Source organism: Saccopteryx leptura, chromosome 3 (genome assembly GCF_036850995.1).
Source record: "Saccopteryx leptura isolate mSacLep1 chromosome 3, mSacLep1_pri_phased_curated, whole genome shotgun sequence".
In the NCBI taxonomy this organism is placed as follows: domain Eukaryota; kingdom Metazoa; phylum Chordata; class Mammalia; order Chiroptera; family Emballonuridae; genus Saccopteryx; species Saccopteryx leptura.
Genome location: NC_089505.1, coordinates 74,440,203 through 74,459,358, shown reverse-complemented (window position 1 = coordinate 74,459,358; position 19,156 = coordinate 74,440,203). Strand labels below are relative to the sequence as shown.

General features: G+C 52.0%; 1 protein-coding gene across 1 annotated transcript; it reads right to left on the bottom strand.

The window, feature by feature from the left end:
• Positions 1-1,460: 1,460 nt before the first annotated feature.
• Positions 1,461-17,167, bottom strand: CACNG8 (calcium voltage-gated channel auxiliary subunit gamma 8). Its single transcript, XM_066371947.1, has 5 exons — positions 17,114-17,167; positions 15,148-15,606; positions 4,868-4,951; positions 3,642-3,782; positions 1,461-2,417 (listed from the first exon to the last, which is right to left on the bottom strand). Exons 2-5 carry the CDS (start codon positions 15,320-15,322, stop codon positions 1,678-1,680), a joined length of 1,140 nt encoding a protein of 379 aa, XP_066228044.1. The 5' UTR covers positions 15,323-15,606; positions 17,114-17,167; the 3' UTR covers positions 1,461-1,677.
• Between the last annotated feature and the right edge of the window lie 1,989 nt (positions 17,168-19,156).

Below are 19,156 nucleotides of genomic sequence, written 5' to 3'. Positions count from 1 at the left end.
TCCCTCAGGGTCCCCAAACCATGAGCACTGTCCCCATGCAGCACGTTGTTCCACTCCTCCAGGGCTTTGCCCCAAAGCTTTCCTACCTGGCCAACTCCTACTCATCCATTTGAAACCCTTGCTGGGCATGATGTTCTCCAGAAAGTCTCCCTAAGTGCTGCCCACTCCTGGCAGCTGGTCACTGCATTCTCTGTCAAGGTGCTCACTGTCTTTGTTACAGCACCAATTGCCCTGCCTGGACTGTGTTTTTTGACAGCTCTCCCATAAGGTCTGCTTCAGTTTCCTCTCCAGGGATCCCAATTCTAGCACATTATTTGCCTGGTACATTAGTAGAGGTGCAAAAATGTCAACGAGTGAATGAATGGCTGAATGAATGAGTGACATGAATCTCGAAGTTCCCAGTGCCTCTCCTGCACAACAGACACCATGCCTGTGCTTTAGGATTTGTGGAATTATCTGCTTTCTCCCACGAGTGCGAATTTCAAGAGTCAGTGCCTGTGTTTGATGCTGAATTGCAGTGCATCTCTGCCTCTCTCATCTGAGTTCCTGCCTTGCCTTTGTACACTATTCACGTTGCACTCCTGCTGACAGCCATTCTTTCCATGGCTCCCCACCGCCCTCAGAACAAAACCTAAACTCCCAGCCTAACCTACAAGTCCCTGAGAAGTCTGGCCCTGTCTATATGTCTCCAGTCTCACCCTGTTCCAGGTGCGCCTGGATCAGGACTCCATAGCTTTCCCTGGAAGCTCCTCCGGTCCTGCCCCAGAGCCCTTGCATATGTTCTCGGTCTGAAACTTCCTCCCAGCTTCACCTGGCTGCTTCTTGTCATCCTATCTCTGTAAGCTAAAACGTCCCTTCCTTTTAAATTGGGTTAAGCACCCCTTAACGGAGCATTTTGGACTTTTCCTATGTCCTAACTCTAATGTACTGTTTGTAGACACAAATCCTTGTTCGATGTACAAGATGTAAACTCTACGAGGACGGTGGGGACCCTGTCTGTTTTCCTCCCTTCTGGAGGCTCAGCATTCAGCCCAATGCCAACACTTCAGTACAGAAATAAATTACTGGTAATGGCTGAACAAGTCACTCTCTGTGCCTGTTTATATCTTTGGCAGTGTCATCCTGGTACATAGCAGGTGCTTAATAAACCTTTGTGATATAATGAATGGAAAAGTGAATGAGTGTCCACATCCCTACCTTGTCACTCCGTCTTTTCACATCCCTTTTCTTCACCTGTCTCTTTATAGAGAGCATATATATAGTTTGTAGGTATAACTATATATTTGTGTGTTATGGCCCCTCTCCAGGAGTTGGGCTGGGCTGGGAGACCCTCCCTCCCCCCGCCCCGCCCCCACATGCACACAGAAAAACATTAAAAAGAAAACATCTCAAAACTTCAAAAAACACCACAGCCCCCCCCCCACCCAACCCCACAAAAAAAATAAAACACGGCGCTTCCTCACATGGCCCCTTCCTTTTCTTTCCCTTCCCCCTCCCTTGGGGTCCCTGATCCGAGGGTGAGGAGCGCTCCCCCACGCCTGGGTGGGAGGGGGCGCTGGGGGGAAGGCCAAGCAGTCTCCATCCAGCGCGCTCACCCGGAAAGAGGGGACGGCCCGACCCCCGGCAGCCTGGTTGCACGCGCGCCCGCGCACGCGCCCTGGTGCCCCCCGCGCTCCCCTACACCGGCGTGGTTTTCCTGTTGAGAGTGTTGGTGTTGGAGGCGGCGGCCTCCTTGGCCAGGGTCCCGGGGGCGGGCGCCGTGGGTGCAGGCGGGGCGGGCGCGGGGGCAGCAGGCGGCCCGGTGACGGTGACCGTGACGCCGCCACCCGCCTCCTTGGGGAAGGCGTTATGCAGCGTGAGGAAGCCGGACGCCCCCCCGCGGTCCCGCTCGGCGCCCGCGCCGCCGCCTCCGGCGCCCCCGGCCGCGCTGCCGAACGCCCCTCCGCCGCCGGCCCCCGCCAGCCCCGCCGCCACGCTGCCCTTGGACGGGTCGCGGCTGAGTGTGTACATGGAGATGTCCGTGGAGGCGAAGCCCGGACCCCCGGCGCCACTGGGAGACGCGTCCCGCGACGGCGACGGCTCGCTGGAGCGGGAGCTAGAGCGGGAGCGGCGGCGGTAGCGGAAGCGGTAACTGGGCAGACGGAGGATGGCCGAGGGGCCGCTCCCGCCACTGCCGCCCGCGCCCCCGCCGGCCTTGAGCAGGTCCGAGCGTGACTGGCAGTGCGCCTCGCGGCTGCGCTCGATGTAAATGTTGACGGCTAGCACGCCGATCACCTCGGCCAGGATGAACGACAGCCCGCCGAAGTAGAAGGACCAGCCGTACGAGTAGTGGTTCTTCTTCTCCTCGTCCCGCTTCGGGCCGGGCTCGCCCGCGTTGGCCGAGATGTACACGATGACTCCAATGATGTTGCTCAGGCCTGGGCGGGGATGGTCAAACGGGAGCCTCTAGGCCACCCCGGCCCCGCCCCGCCCTAGATCCCGCCCCCGCGCGCCTAAGCCCCTCCCCCGGTTGTACAGGCCCTGCCCTGGTGGTCTGAGCCCGGTCCCAGGTGGTCTGACCTCCTACCCAGCTGGTCAGGCCCCGACCGCAGGTAGCCTAGGACGTGCCCCAAATGGTTCAGACTCCGCCCCGTATGGTTCAAGTCCCGTCCCAGGATAGCCGAGGCCCCGCCCCCCCAACCTAGGCCACACCTCAGGGTCCAGATCCCACCAGGCCCTAACATCACCATTAACGTTATGCACCTGGGTTTCCCACCCTCTGCTAATTTAACCTCTTAATGAGCTAATCCCCCTCCGAGTCTCTAGGCCCTGGCTGACCTAAAGTCTTCTTTTCATGATTATCATCCCAGTCTGGTTAACTCTTCTAGGTCCTCCCCCTGCTGGTCTAAAATTCATCCTTATTAGAGCAGGTCCCATTTCTACTCTAAGTTCAGCCTTTGGATTGCCTGACACTATCTCCCGAGTGTCTAAGCCAGGCTCCTCCCTGGTCTCAGGTCTAGCAAGCTCTGCCCCCTGAATATCTTGATCCATCTCTAAAGTTTCCTTTGCTCCTCATGATAAATCCTGCCCCTTCTCTGGGTTCCACCTCTTCAAAAAAGCTCTGCGTCCCCCTCCCCCGGAACTTCGCAGCACTATTCATTCCGGGTAGAAAGGGAATCTTACCCCTTAACGAGATGCCTCCTGGGGATTGGTCTGAAGGTTTGCCAGGACCAGCCCCTTCCTGGATCTGCTTGGGTCTAAGGTCCCAGCGTCTAAAGTAGGCTCCGCCCCATCTGCATCGAACCCACTCTCTCCTCCACTGCCTGGTCTCCTACTGCCCAGTCCCGCCCCTGTACCTTCAAGACCCCTAATCACGTCTCACGGTCCAAGCCCCTCCCCTCCCGTCGCCAGAAACGTGAGTTTTGAAACCTAAACTCTCCGCATCGCGTATTACGCGCTAGATACCCGTCTGTGCTGGGTTCGCGCTCCAGTAAACGGCGCGAAAGCGACACCTACCTTGCCCAGTGGGTGGCGATGGAGCTTGGGAAGAGCCTAGGCAGGCTCGGGGCCCCAGGGGACGTCCGGGGCAGGGTGGCTTTGCACACACAACCACACACACACGTGGCGGCGTATGTGGGCCGCCCCCTCTCTCTGCTTCTCACCTGCTGCCACGAACAGGATTCCTGCGCCCAGAATGATGTTCCTCTTGGACTTGTAGACCCGGGAGGCCGCCACGCACACGCCCCCAAGCAGCAGCAGGATGGCGCTGAGGATGGGGAAGATGCTGGAGGCCCGGACGACTCCTGCGAGGGAGCAAGGAGGGGATGGGGAGGAAAAGGGACAGGGTGGGCTTCAGGGCGGTCAAACGCGGGCGCCCCCGGCGCGCTGCTCCTCCAGCCTCCTTTCGCCTCCACTTGTCCCTCCTTACTTCTCCAGTTTTCCCTCTCTGCCTGTGTTCTGGTTATTTCATTCATTGCCTCCTTCTCCTTTTTAACATTTTTCTATTTCTCGGTCTGATTTCCTTTTTCTTTCTTCCTCGGTCTATTTTTCTCTCTCCTGGCATTTTTTTTCTTCTTCTTCTCCTTATTTCTCTAAACCACTCTCTCGCTCTTTCTCTGAACTTCTCTATTTCTGTGAGTCTCTTCCTTTCTTTTTCCTTCTCCCATGATTCATCTCTTTATGCGTCTTTTTTAAAAATTTTCTCAAGATTCCTCTATCAGACCTTATTATTTTTCTCTCCCTCCTGCTCTCCTTTCTGCCTGGCTTTATCTCTCCCTCCCTTCTTTCCATCACCACCACCCCCTTTGCTGTTTGGCTTTATTTATAGCTCCGGATTTCTCTTCTCTTTCTCTCCTTCTCCCTTTCTCAAGTCTCGCTCCCACCCTGCAGTCCTTTCCACCCACCCCCCAAACGCTAGGCAAACAGATTTTGCGATCTCTGAGCCCAGCGGATGCCATAGCCAATCATAATTCAGGATTTGCCGCGTTCTCAGGGTAGCTACCAATCGCATAACAGACTTCCCCAGCTCGCTCCAAGAGTGGCCAGTCGGCACCGCAGATTGCTTCACAGCCCAGGGCGCAGCGGCCAATCCCAGCCCAGAGAACAACAACCAGTCATAGTTTGAGTTGCCGCCAGGGCAGCAGGACGGCCAATAAGCTCCCGTAATGCCCCTTAGCCCTCCCGGAGGTGAGAGGAGGGGGCGGGCGAGAGACCACTGCGCCAATCCGGGGCCAGAGGATCTCAGTGTCTGAACTTGGATTAGCTGGCACACTCATCTCTGTATGTCGATCTAACTGCCGGCTCCGCTCCCGCCCACCAGCCTCCCCGGCCCCACCCCCTCCCCGCCCAGAGCACACAGACACCCCAATCTGTCCCGACCCCAACGTACGGAGCAGATACTCCGCGCTGTCATGGTCATAGTCAGTGTCCTCTGGGAAATGGTTGATCTTCACGCAGACGCCTCTTTTCAACCCTGGAGGGGGACGGACGGAGGTGATGGTGTGGAGGGGACTTAAGAGTTGGGGGAACGCCCTGTGGAAGAAATCCCACCCCTTTCCCCAACTCGCCCTCTCTGAGTTGATTGGGAGGCAGAAAGTCCTGGCTCCTGAGCCTGTCCCAGCCTCTGGGACAAATTTTCAACCTCTCTGGCCTCAATTTCTTCACCAGTTAAAAAAAAAAAAAATCCAAAATCAATAAAAGGCCACAAGGACCCTTGCTCTGAAACCTGGGCTAGGACATCAGCCTCTCCGGCCTTCCGTTTCCCTCTCTATAAGATGTCAGTTTCAACAATGTCAAGGCACCCACCCTTCTTTCTAACTCTGAACTAGGTGACTGAAAATGCGTGGAATAATGAAGGAGGCTGCAGAGGGCGAGGAAGGCTACATTTCCCGAGAGGCCCTTTGAAGTCTTGAGTCCATCTGAGGGGGAAACAGCCCTGGTGGTTCGTGAGAGTTGTAATCTTTTCAATACTGTGTTTAAGGAGGATTCCCAGCGTCTTACCTGGAATCCCTCGGAAGGGGATGAATGATCAGAGCAAACAGGCACACGAGGGGGTATTCCTCTAGAGCTCATGCAGTCCCACACCACGCGTCCCCCCAGAATCCTATCCTCAAGTCCTGGACCTCACACCCTTTGGGAACCTATCATCTCATTTCTGAGGGACAGGTCCTGTTCTACCACATAGCGAGAGATTGACATATACATAAGCATGAAGATAAATACAGTTTAGTTTCCTTGATTCTCCAGGCTCCTTCCAAACTCCAGGCTGTCAGACAGTCCACTCACATTCTTCACTGATGACAACTTACCCCGCAAGTGGGCAGCTCACGGGGCACCTCCTTGAGGAAGCTTTCCCTGGGCTCCTGCACGCGCACATGCACTCACTCCTCCCGCTAAAGTTGGGTCCAGTTCCCCTTCTGGGGTGCAGCGGCTCCCTGGGCTACCCCCTTTCTGGCATGCATCAGGTTGATTTATGGGTTTCTTCTTAGCAAGCTGAGAGTTTCTGCAAGGTGGGGGGAGGGGGACGCATGGGGTCTGATTCTTCTGTGTACCCTTAGCATTGTATGGCACAAAGGAGGCCTCAAGAAATGGGTGTCCAATGAATGAATGAAGAAAAAAGGAAAGAATGAATGAAGATTAAATGAATGAATGATTATAAGAAGAGCAGAAGGAGAGATTCAAGGCAAAAGATGGCAGGAAAAGGAATGGTGATAATGACAAAGATTGGGAAGAAGGAATATAAGGTAGTGAGTGAGTAATGCCACTAAAAGCTAACATTATTAAGTGCTTCCTGGGTAGATGAACTCATCCAGAGCTTCCCAGAGGCCCATGAAATAGGTAATGTTATTGGTGGTGTGCAGTGGCCAGACATTGGGAAATGAAATCCCACTGCTTGATGATGAAGCCTGACTCCGTCACATCCTTATTTATTCTGTGACCTTGTGGGCACTACTTAGGTCACTTTACTCCAGTTCCTTCACCTAAAAAGGGGGAAAATAAGACCTCCCTTAAGGGGTTGTTGTGAGGATAGAGATTTAACACTTTGCCTAGATCACAATGAAGTGCTCAGTCATTATCAATCGACATACCCATTGTCCAGATGAAGAGACAAAGGCACAAAAAGGTTTCATCAATTCACAGCTGATGGATGGTGAAAGCAGACTCAAACACACAGCAGTTTGCCTTACTGGAATGTAAGCATATGAACTGTTTACCATTGTATCCCCAGCACCTGGCACATAGTTAATACCTGATAAATATTTTTATGGACCCTGGCTGGTTTGCTCAGTGGTAGAGCATCGGCCCAGAGTGTGGAAGTCCCTGGTTTGATTCCCTGCCAGGGCACACAGGAGAAGCATCCATCTGTTTCTCCACTCTTCCCCCTCTCCTTTCTCTCTATTTCTCTCTTCCCCTCCTACAGCCAAGGCTCCATTGGAGCAAAGTTGGCCCGGGCGCTGAGGATGGCTCCATGGCCTCTGCCTCAGGTGCTAGAATGGCTCCAGTTGCAACAGAGCAATGCCCCAGATGGGCAGAGTATCACCCCCTAGTGGGCATGCCTGGTGGATCCCAGTCGGGCGCATGCAGGAATCTGTCTCTCTACCTCCCAGCTACTCACTTCAGAAAAATACAAAAAAATAAAAATAAAATATATATAAATAAAAAATAAATAAATAAAATAATATATATATTTATGAAAGAATGATTGGCCCTGGCTGGATATCTCAGTTGGTTAGAGCATTGTCCCAATACACCAAGGTTGTTGGTTTGATCCCCAGTCAGGGTACATAGAAGAATCAATCAATGGATGCATAAGTAAATGGAACAACAAATCAATGTTTCTCTCCCTCTAAAAATCAATTTTGAAAAAAGATTCCATTAAAAGAAAAAAAATTATTAAATGGGCCAACAAGCACAAGAAAAGATACTCACCATTATTAATCACTAGGGAACTGCAAATCAAAACCACAACGAGATACTACCTTGTAACCATTAGGATGACTAATATAAAAAAGAAAAAAAAAGAAACAAGTGTTGGCAAGGATATGGAGAAATTGGGACCCTTGTGCACTATTGGTTGGAATGTTAAATGGTGGAGTTGATATGAAAAATAGTATGGAGGTTTCTCAAAAAAATAATAATAAAATAAAAACAGAATTACTAAATGATCCAGCAACTCCACTTTTGGCTATACACTAAAAATAATTGAAAGTGAGGTCTCTAAGAAATATTGGCACACCCATTTTCCTTTTATCCTTTTCTCTTTCTCTCTTTCTTTTTTTCTTCCTTCCTTTCTTTCTTTTTTGAGAGAGAGATGGGAGGCATCAACTCATAGTTGCAGCACTTTAATTGTTCATTGATTACTTCACACATGTGCTTTGGGGGGGGGGGACTCCAACTGAGTCAGTGACCCCTTGCTCAAGCCAGTGACCTTGGGTTCAAGCCAACGACCCTGCACTCAAGCTGGTGAGCCTGTGCTCAAACCAGAGACCACGGGGTTTCAAACCTGGAACTTCAGCATTGAAGGTTAATGCTCTATCCACTGCACCACCACTGGTCAGGCAGTACACCCATTTTATTTTATTTTTTTATTTTATTTATTCATTTTAGAGAGGAGAAAGAGAGAGGAGAGAGAGAAGGGGGGAGGAGCTGGAAGCATCAACTCCCATAGGTGCCTTGACCAGGCAAGCCCAGGGTTTCGAACCGGCAACCTCAGCATTTCCAGGTCTACACTTTATCCACTGCGCCACCACAGGTCAGGCCAGTACACCCATTTTAATAGCAGCATTATTAACAATAGTCAAAGCAACCCAAGTGTCCATAATTGATGAATATGACTTATACATTCAGTGGAATATTATTCAGCTGTAAAAAGGAAGGAAATTCTGACATACACTACAACATGGATGAACCTTGAAGATATAACGTTAAGTAAAATAAGCCAGTTACCAAAGTACAAATGATTCCACTTCTATGAGGTGCCTAGCGGAAACAAATTCAGAAAGACAGAAAGTAAAATGGTAGTTGCCAGGGGCAGGGGAACCAGAAATGGGGAGTTATTGTTTAATGGGGTCAGAGTTAAAGTTTTACAAGATAAAAAGAGTTCTGGAGATGGATGATGGTGATGGTTGCACAACAGTGTGAGTGTACTTAACACCACTAAACTGTACCCTTAAACATCATTAAAATGATCAGTTTTATGTAATGTGCATTTTATATTTTTTTTTAAAAAAATTATTGAATAAATAAATGAATGTACACTCTCAAAAGCAAACTCTTGCCAGTCAGCACATCCATTACAGAGTGGTAGATAAGACAGGGGATTCAAGTACTCTGCTTTCTGGAAGGGGATCACAGAACTTCTCTCACACTGACAATTCAGTGGGATTGAACGTGAACAGCACAGGGCACACAGACTTTTCCGGCAGAACGACAGTAATGAAAACAAGCACTTCCTGAGAGCTAACCGCACACCAGGCTCTTCTCCAATCCATTGACAGCTAGTAATGCACTCAGTGCTTAGGATTAACCCTAGGGGTAGTACGAGGCAATAACTGCCCCCCCCCCCAGATGAGGAAACCGAGGCATGGAATTAAAGAAGCTGCTGAGTTTCATGTGGCTCAGGTCACAGGAAGAGAGGCAGGAGGACTGGGCTTCAGGGCCCAGGGGAGCACAGCGGTGTGGGTGGCTACAAGCACAGGCTCTGGACTCATATGCCAGGGCTGCTACTTCCCAGCTGTGTGGCTTTGGGACTTGAACGGCTTCATAGGCTCAGTTTCCTCATTTCAAAAATGAGGATGATGTGTGTGCCCTGGCCGGGTAGCTCTGTTGATTAGAGTGTCATCCTGAAACATGAAGGTTGAAGGTTCGATCTCTAGTCAGGGCACATACAGAAAGAGATCCATGTTTCTGTCTCTCTCTCTCTCCCCCTTACTCTCTCTAAAATTAATTTTTTTAAAAAATTAAAATAATGATACGACCTTATAGGGTTTGATAAGAATTCAATGAACCCTGGCTAGGTAGCTTAGTTGGTTAGAACATCATCCTAATATCCCAAGGTTGCAAGTTTGATCCGGAGTCAGGGCACATACAAGACTCAACCATGCCGGACCAAGTGATTGCGCAGTGGATAGAGCAGCAGCCTGGGACTCTGAGGACCCAGTTTTGAAACCCTGAGGTCGCCGGTTTGAGCGCAGGCTCACCAGCTTGAGCGCGGGGTCATGGGCTTGAGCTTGGGGTCATCAACATGACCCCATGATCGCTGGCTTGAGCCTAAAGGTCACTGGCTTGAGCAAGAGTTCACTAGCTGGGCTGAAGCCTGTCCCCCCACCCATCAAGGTACATATGATAAAGCAAAAAATCAACAACAACTAAGCTGCTGCAAGGATGAGTCGATGCTTCTCATCTCTCTCCCATCCTGTCTGTCTCTTTCACACTAAAAAGAGAGAGAGGGAGAGAGAGAGAATCAATCAATGAATGTATAAATAAGTGGAACAACACATGGATGTCTCTGATCCCTTCTCTCTCTCTAAAATCAATCAATCAATAAATCTTTTTAAAAAGAATTCAATGAAACACAGTCAAGCACAGAACACATGGGAGTCATGGGGCTATAACCCGATTGGGATGGGAGAGCTCTCCATGTGCAGCAACGGCAGTGATGTGTCCTCGACTCTCCCCCAGGACCTGCCTAGGTCCAGGTGAAGAGGGCGCAGGTGAGATGAGGAAACGTGGAGAAGTGGGTTTCAGCTGGCTCTGCCCCTCGCATGTTGGGTGGCCATGTAGCTGACTCACTTCCCCTTTCTGGCCACCAGCCTCCTGCCCTGACCAACACAAGTGATAATAACACCCTCCCAGCCTGACCTGTGGTGGCATAGTGGGTAAAGCGTTGACCTGGAACGCTGAGGTCACTGGTTTGGAAACCTCAGGCTTGCCCGGTCAAGGCACATATGGGAGTTGATGCTTCCTGCTCCTCCCCCCTTCTCTCTCTCTCTCTCTCTATCACTCTCTCTCTCTCCCTCTCTCTCTCTTCTTTCTAAAATAAATAAATTTAAATTTTTTTAATTAAAAAAAATAACACCTTCCCCTTGTGCAGTTGGGAGGACTCAACGAGATAATACGGCATGTGAGGTGCAGAGCACAGGGGCTGTGCACAGTTGGCTTGAATTAATGGTCTCTGGGTCCAGGTTATTGTGTCCCAACAAAACACCTGGGACAGTAGCTGACATTTCCAGGGAAGGGCTAGACCCACGGAGATGCCACCAGCCCCAGATAGCTCTCAGACACTTGAAATGTCACAAATGAGATGTGCTATAAGGGTAAAATACTCACTGATTTCAGACTTAGTATGAAAAAAAAAAAAGCATGACATTTCATTAGTCTTTTTTATATTGATTGAATGTTAAAATGTTATTTTGGCTCTGCTTGGTTAAGTCAAATATATTGTTAACCTTTATATAAATATCTTATATTGTATAAATGATATTCATTGAACTTTTTCCTGTTTGTTTTCATGTAGCTACTAAAATGATTTAAATCATATGGAGAGCTCATGTGAGGTTTCTATTGGGCAGTGCTAGGTGGGAGGCTGGGACTTCTGGATTCCCAAGGAGGAGGGGTTCAGGGTCACCCGAATTCCAAATAATAATAATAACAACAACAAAATATAAACTACACAATTTAGTCCTGACTCTGTGCTAGTCTTTAGATACCAAAGGAACTCATTGACTCCACAGTCCTGAGAGGCTAGTCTAATTCCCATTTCACAGATGAAAGAATGAGGCACGGAGAGGTTTACTTTTCAGCCCCAGGTCACCCTGCTGTGCGGGGCACACAGGCAGCAAACCCAGTCACTGCATTCTACAGCATCCCTCAGAGATGGGGGTGGACCCCAAGAATTCCCCAGGGGGACGGGGAGACACAACACCTTCAAGAACCAGAGCCTCCAGCCTGACCAGGCGATGGCGCAGTGGATAGAGCGTCGGACCAGGATGCAGAGGACCCAGGTTCGAGACCCCGAGGTTGCCAGTTTGAGCACGGGCTCATCTGATTTGAGCAAAAAAAAAGCTCACCAGCTTGGACCCAAGGTCGCTGGCTTGAGCAAGGGGTTACTCGGTCTGCTGAAGGCCCACGGTTAAGGCACATATGAGAAAGCAATCAATGAACAACTAAGGTGTCACAACAAAAAACTGATGATTGGTGTTTCTCAGCTCTCTCTGTTCCTGCCTGTCTGTCCCTATCGGTCCCTCTCTCTGACTCTCTCTCTGTCTCTGAAAAAAAAAAAGAACAAGAGCCTCCAGGGGACCGGTGCCTCCACTCCTGCCTCCCTGATGGGCTGAAGGCTGGTGTACAGGTTACTTTGTTCTCTTTAGGAAACAAAACAGAGCTGGATTCAAATCTAGACTCTATCACTTTATCAACTGTGTGACCTTGGGACAGTCGCTTCACTTCTCTGAGCCTCGGCTTCCATTTCCGGTGGGTAAGTATATAATTGGACACTGGACACGCAGCCCAGGGTTCTCGCGAGCATTCAGTGACAAGTGAATGACAATGATGCTGACAATAAATCCAGCCTGCGTTTCCCTGCCGCCTCCTCCATAAAAACGGTTTCTTCCTTTGGCCTCCTGGACACCCACTTGCCTTCCTTAGCCCCGCCTTCCTCAGCTTCCTCACCGGCCTCTTCTTGTCTCTCAAACTGCTTTTTCCATAGTGGACTAGCTCAGGGGGCAGCCCTTCAACCAGTGTTTTGGTTACTGTCCCTTCTCCTTCCCTAGATGACCTCTTCTGTCCACAGGTCATGAGCCCCCATTTGTGTCTCCAGCCCAGACTGCCCCCTGAACTCCGGCCTCGCGTCAGATTGCTGACTGCTTAGATCATGGCTCCCCAAACCGTGGCCCACGTGCCAAACCCAGCGAGGAATGAATTCTCTCTCTCTCTTTTTTAAAAATGACTGAAAAAATATCAAAAGAGATTATTTCAAGGCACGTGAAAATGAGATAAAATTCAGATGTTAGTGTCCGTCAGTGAGGCTTAATTGAAACACAGCCACGGCCACTCACTCACGCGCTGTCTGTGGGTGTTTTCGGAGGTGGCTGAGATAGGGACTACACTCCACCAAGGTGAAATATCTGGCACGTTACGGGATTTTTACCATGCTGACCCCTGCCCTAGAGGATATCTCTAATAGGCAGGTTAAATTTAACACGTCCCAAACTGAGCTTCTGATAGCAGTTCCTTATAATAAATTAGATGAGAGAAACAAAAGTAATTAAAATATTGACTGGCGTGGTAGTGAACACAGAATACGGTGTAGACTCGCAGGGGTCTCAAACTCAACTCAGCATGTGGGCCGCAGAGCAAGATCACAGCTGTTCGGCGGGGCCGCACTAGGTCTACAAAAGGCAACTGTTACGCAACACTTTTCAGTGTCACAAAACGACCAGAAACTGTAGTTCGTGAATTAGTCTGCGGGCTGCAAAAAATTGTTTGGCGGGCCGCGAGTTTGAGACCCCTGGTAGAGAGACGTGTTGTAGGACTGGGCACCTGAAACCTGTATAATTATGTTGACTAGTGTCAACCTAATAAATTCAATTTAAAAAAAACAACAACAAAAAACCCCACCGCCTGACCTGTGGTGGTGGCAGTGGATAAGGCGTTGACCTAGAACACTGAGGTCACTGGTTCGAAACCCCAGGCTTTTCTGGTCTAGGCACATTCGAGAAACAACTATGAGGTGATGCTTCCTGCTCCTCCCCCCCTTTTTTCTCTTTCTCTCCTCTCTCTAAAATCAATAAATAAAATCTAAGAAAAATAAAAATAAATAACCCTGCTTATGAACACCCCTCCCACCCACTCCCATTCTCAGGTGCTCAGGGCACAAGCTTAGAGCAGTGATTCTCAAATAGGGGAAAGTATATTTCTAGTCTAGAGACAGTTGACAAAATTTTGATTGGCAACACTCTCTCTGCCTGGGGGCTTAGGTCAGAGCCTTTGCTTTGCCTCTTGCTACAACCCGAAGGGTGCTGTGCTCCCCCAGACACCCAGGGGCTCATCGCCCCCGCCTTCAGACTTCCGCGTGTCACTGCAAAGTCTCCTCCTTGACAGTTTTACACAAGGGCCCTTTACACACTTCCATCTCCTTTGCTCTTGGCTCTAACACGCTGAATGTCTCATTTATTTATCTCCCTTATTATCTGATTCTCCTTCTAGAATATCAGACATAGAAAAACAGGGATTTGGGGGGGATGGATGGATGGATGGATGGATGGCATTCTTACTCGATACCCTAGGCTGCCCGAGGGGTTTCAGGATGCAAGCCCACCCACTTGGCTCTGTGCCTGCTGCTCGGTCATACCAGTGAGTGAACCTAAAGCCAAATGCCTGCAGGGAGTAAGCAACTGAGAAAAATGGATGTGAGGCAATAGGGAGTGAAGGTGATTGCGGGAAAATAGAGACCCTCCCACCCCCATGCCTTATCCAAAGAAGCAGATGCTACTCAGATCTGACCAATCGTGGCCAAGGCAGACCCCCTCCCCCACCCCGTGTTGTCAGTTTCCGGCTCATTCAAAAGAAGCCGGAAAGCAGATTTTCCATGTGAAATCTCCCTATTTTTAAATATTGGCAACCGATTCAGATTTTGGTTTCAGTTTAAAACACTCCACACACCAGCCCAAGCATATCTGCAAACCCCATCCATCAGACCTGCCTTGTTTTGGCTCTGCCCCATCCGCAGCTGGGTGACCTTGAGCGAGTGACTTAACCTCTCTGAGTTTCAGGCTACCTATTCCCAACAGGAGTGTGGCGCCCAACTCATGGGATTAGAGGAGACGATAACATTCCCTGCTCGTTCTGAGTGCTCAGCCCAACAAAGGAAGAAAGATGGAGAAAAAAAGGGATGAAAGAGAGAAGGGGGGTGGGGAATCTCAATCTTTTAAACTTCAAAAGGGGAACTTTGGTGTTGGCTAGTCCTACTGTTTCATGTTGCAGTCGGGCTGGGAGTGAATCCCCAGGTAAAAAGATAACAGCGGGACAGATGCAGAGCGGCATCTCTACGAGAGTGGCCTCGACAGAGAGAAAGAGAGAGAGAGAGAGAGAGAGAGAGAGAGAGTAGGACCAGGGAAAAAACAGAGGTGGAAAGAAGGAGATGAGTTGGAAGAGGAATGGGGTCTGGGAGGAGAAAGAGGGGAAGGCAAGCTGGGGGAGGCGGCGATGACACCGAGCCATCTGGAGGACAAGGGAGGACCAGGACAGGGTGGGGGGTTGGGAGAAACCCTGGTGGGGAAAGACAGGCAAGAGAAGGGAGAAAAGGGACGGGGGAGAAGAGAGGGCAAAAGGGGGAGGGGCGTGGGCGTGGCCAGTGAGGCAGCACGTTTCAGGGAAAAGCAACCAAAGTGAAGCAAAGAGATGGAGATGAGGAGAGGCCGGGAACGGGGCGGGAGAGGGCGCACGCAGAGAACTGGGTAGAATGTGGGAGAGAAAATAAGATAAGAGGTGCCCCCAGGTGGGGATTCAGAGGGGGGCCAGTTGGCAGAGAAGAGTTGAAAAGCTGGAGAGGGTCAGCAGGGTGCGCATGAGCGGACCGGTAGGAGCAGCAGGACCACCCACGGAGACCACCCGGGAGACTCGGCAAAGGCGAGGAGAGACGACCTGGAGGGGCGCAGCGGCCCCACCTACCTTCCAGGCAGCAGATCCTCCAAAGGCCCGAGTGGGTGAGGCCACCCGGGTCCTTCTTCTCGGAAGAGCCGCCCCCGCGGTGGGGTGGCCCGTCGTCGCCGGCTGTGAGGTTGGTGGTGTTGCAGATGAAGGCGCGCGTGTACAGCCAGTAGTCCGTGCTGATGGCGATGGTCATGAGGCCGAAGGCAGCGAAGGCGCCCACCGTGGTCAGTAGCACCTGCACCCCCTTCTCACACCACAGGCCCCTTTCCTCATTCCAGCGCTTCAGAGACTCCAGTTTGACCACGGGCAACCGGGGGGCCGCAGGCCACCACCGGGGCAGCGGGGGCGGGGCCGTGCCGGCGACTGGGGGGGTCACAGCACAGGCGGAAGCGAGGGGCCTGGGCCCTGCGGGGCTGGGGAGGGGCGGCGAGGACGAGGCTTGACCCGGAGGGGTCAGAGAGCGGCCATGGTCACCAGCTGGTAGAGGGCAGGGAGCGAGACAGAGAGAAAGGGTTAGAAAGTACCAGTACCTCTGCCCCCTCAAAAAAAGAACCCCATATTCCCTAGGTTGAACAAACTCCTTCCACTGTGCTTCCCACTGCCTCTCTGTCTACGACAACATCTGCCTCAGCTCAGGAAACTCTTCCCACCCAGCCCACTCCCAGAAGTACCCCTGCCATTCCTGACCCTCCAGGTCCCTCTTCCAGCCCCACCAGCTCCTCCCCTCCGGTCACTGTCCTGACCTGGGAAAAGCATCCCTCACTCCAGCCCCCAGTGCTTCCTCATCCTAAGGACCCCCTGTCCTCTTCCTCATTTCCCCCAAGACCCCCCTCACCATTCCCTCCTAGTCCCACCTCTTCCCCTACTATGTCCTCTAAGCAAGAAATATAAATCTCTCAATCTCTTCTCAGCTAAAAAAAAAAAAAAAAAGAAAGAAAGAAATCTGTCTTCCCAACAAATCCTCACTGTTTGCACAACTCAGAAGGACCACATTACCCCCCCCCCAAATAGGCTACCATTACCCCCCCCAAAAAATAGGTCCTCTGCCTGGCAATCCCCTTCCCCACGTAGACTCTCTCTCTCTCTCTCTCTCTCTCTCTCTCTCTCTCTCTCTCTGGACCAAAGTTCTCAACCTCCAACCTACTTTGGAAAGATCACCAAAGGAGACCTTTGATACCTGAGTCCCACCAGAAAAATTCTGATGTTATGAGTCTATTCTGGTGTGGCCCAGAGCATCTTGGCTTTTCCCAGCTCCCTGGAGGGTTTTAATGGACAACCAACAGCACATGAGCCCCAATGGTTTAGAAGAGTGCCCCCCATCACCATCACCTCTCCTGTAACAGCTCCTCCTGTGTCCCTGGGACTGACTCCCCCTTCCCCCTTCCAAGTCTTTTGACTCAAGAAAATGCCCCACTCTTTCCTTTGCTTAAAGAAATCTTCCAAACTGAGGCCCCACCATCTCTACAACTTAGACGAACTCATCATAACCGTCACTTTCTCCTCCTTCATTAAGAAAAATTTTCTCTGAGAGCTCTGTCTCATTTCCTACGCACGGGAATCCCTCCCTCCAGACCCCCCAATTCCTCTTCACGCAGGATCTCCAAGCTGTGAGCTGCATGCCCACTGCAGTCCAAGGAAATCTACCTCCCCCCAGCCCAACAGCCCCCCACCTCCCATGCCTCCGCCCTTCCTCCATCTCCCACTGCCTACAAACTCCCCCCAGGGCAGCCCTGTGACCGCATCACATGAGATGGACCCCCCTCAACTCTAGGTCTCCCCAACTCCCCTAGACCTCCACTCTCTCTGCAAGTTGCAGGAACTTCCCCCACCCCTGCCCGACCTCTCTCACAGCAGAGTCTCCCTCACTCGGCCCGCTTCCCTCGCTCTGACTCCCAGCATCTCTCCCTACTCAGGAAAGCCCCCTTCAAGCCCCCTAGGCTTCCCTTTTGGGGGAGACTCTTAGAACTCCCCCTGCTAATTTCACCTGTGCAGGAAGACACACTGAACACGCATTTTCTTCCAAATTTGATCAGATCCCTTCCACAGACGGCCTCTGAGAAAAACTGGATGCACAGGATGACAACTCCTCCTTCAGTTAGGAATAGTCCCCCCTCTGCCTCCTTCGTCCCTGTCCATTCAGCTCCCTCGGGCAGAGCAGAGCGCTCCCACCACCACGCCCCCAGCCCTCCTTCCGGGCGGGTGTCCGTTCACCTGCTCCTACCACTCACTCTTTCCTACACTTCCTTCCCAAACCACGGTCAGAGGCACGAGCCTGGAAGCCATAGAGGAGGGGGAAACACCATGCTGGTCCCAGGACCAAGGTGACCTTGGCCTTTTCCACCCCAACAGCTGGCCCCCACTGGGTCTGCTCCAAGGAGAGGCTGCTGGAAAAGGTTGTCTAGGGGGTGTCTCCATGGCAACTGGGCCCAGTACCCCACACATGTGTTTCCTCCCCCACCTCGGCGCCTGCCTGCCCACACGCAGCCCCTACCCGGCTTTGCTCATCAGACTCTGGCCAGCGACGCCCCCAGCCTCCCTCTCCGGGGCACTGGCCCCTTCCCCTCTCTCTGCGCTCCGGGCAGACACCAAGTTCCCTCTCCTCTGCTCCCCGGGCCTCTTCTCCCCCTCCGGGCCCCCCACCGGAGCACCGCCACCTCCACTGTCCTAGCACATCCCGGCTTCCACCTGGGTGAGCCTGCGACCCCAGGATGGACACGTCCCCCTGCCGGGCCCCCCACAATGCAGGTTCAGGACAGGAGGGAAACGGGGGCTAAATGAGGGAAATTCTCCATCAAAAAAAAAAAAAAAAGATGTGAGGATCTTTCATTTTGTCGTTCTGGGGGGCAAGCGGTTTGGCTTTAGGGACTGTTTCTTTAGTCCATCTGTCAGCGGCAGCAGATGAGAAGAGAGCAGGGGACCCCCAATGCTAAAGCTTCTGGATAGGACAGGGGTGACCATACCCTCTCCCTCTGAAGGGGACAGGCTCCGTCCTCCACAGTCAGGGGGTCACACAACCTGCCTTCTACCTCCACCCACCTCCGATTAATAAAAAGATCTGTCTCACCTCTGTTAACGATAGGTCAACTCTCCGATGCACTGGGGAGGGGACGAGGAGCCCCCCTGTCGGCACCCCCCCAGAAACACCCTGGGGTTCCCAGTTCTCACTGCTGCCCTCCCCCAGCAGCGAGGGACCCAGGCGTCCGACCTGGTTGGGGGGTGCAGATGAGGAGGCGGATGGGGGAGGGGGTGCTGAGGGGGGAGGGGAGGCCGAGGGGCAGCTCTGAGCTTGGGCCCCGAGGGAATGGGGAGGAGGGGGCCGGGGTGGAAAAAAAAAAAGGTGAGGAGACAATTCGGTTCTCGTGTCGCTGGGTAAAGTGCGGAGCTGGAGGGACGGAGAGGGAGGGAGGGAGGAGGGAGGGGGAGGGAGAGCCGCTGAGGATGGGGAGCCACGGAGAGGAGATGGGGGAGGGAACTGACTGGGGGGCAGGGTCCGGGTAGCAGAAGGAAGCTGGGGGGAAAGGGAGAGAGACCTGGAGAGGAAGGGAGAGAGACGAGGAGAAGCGGAAAGAGACCCGGAGACTGGGAAACAGAAAAGGGGGAGGAAGAAATTTGAGGGAGGCAGCGCTGGTAGCAGAAGGAAGTTGGAGAGAGACAGACAGACAGACAGACACGGAGAGAAACATCCAGAGAGAGAAGGGGACAGAGACAGAGACCCAAAAAGAGACACCAAGAGACTGGGGGGAAGGTGGGGGATGGGGGAGGGTTGGGGTAAGGGAGACGATAGGGGGCAGGGTCTGGGTAACAGAAAGAAAGAAGAGACAGAGAGAGTCATCCAGAGAGGGGGAGGAGAGACAGATGGGGAAAGAGACAGAGAGAGAGAGAGACAGAGAGAAAGACAGAGACAGAGAGGATGGGGGGAGACAGAAATACAGGGAGGACAGAAATTGGGGATGGAGCAAGGTCTTACCAGAGAGAGGGATGCTTTAGAAAGAGAAGAGAGAGACGCAGAGAGAGAGAGTACATGCGA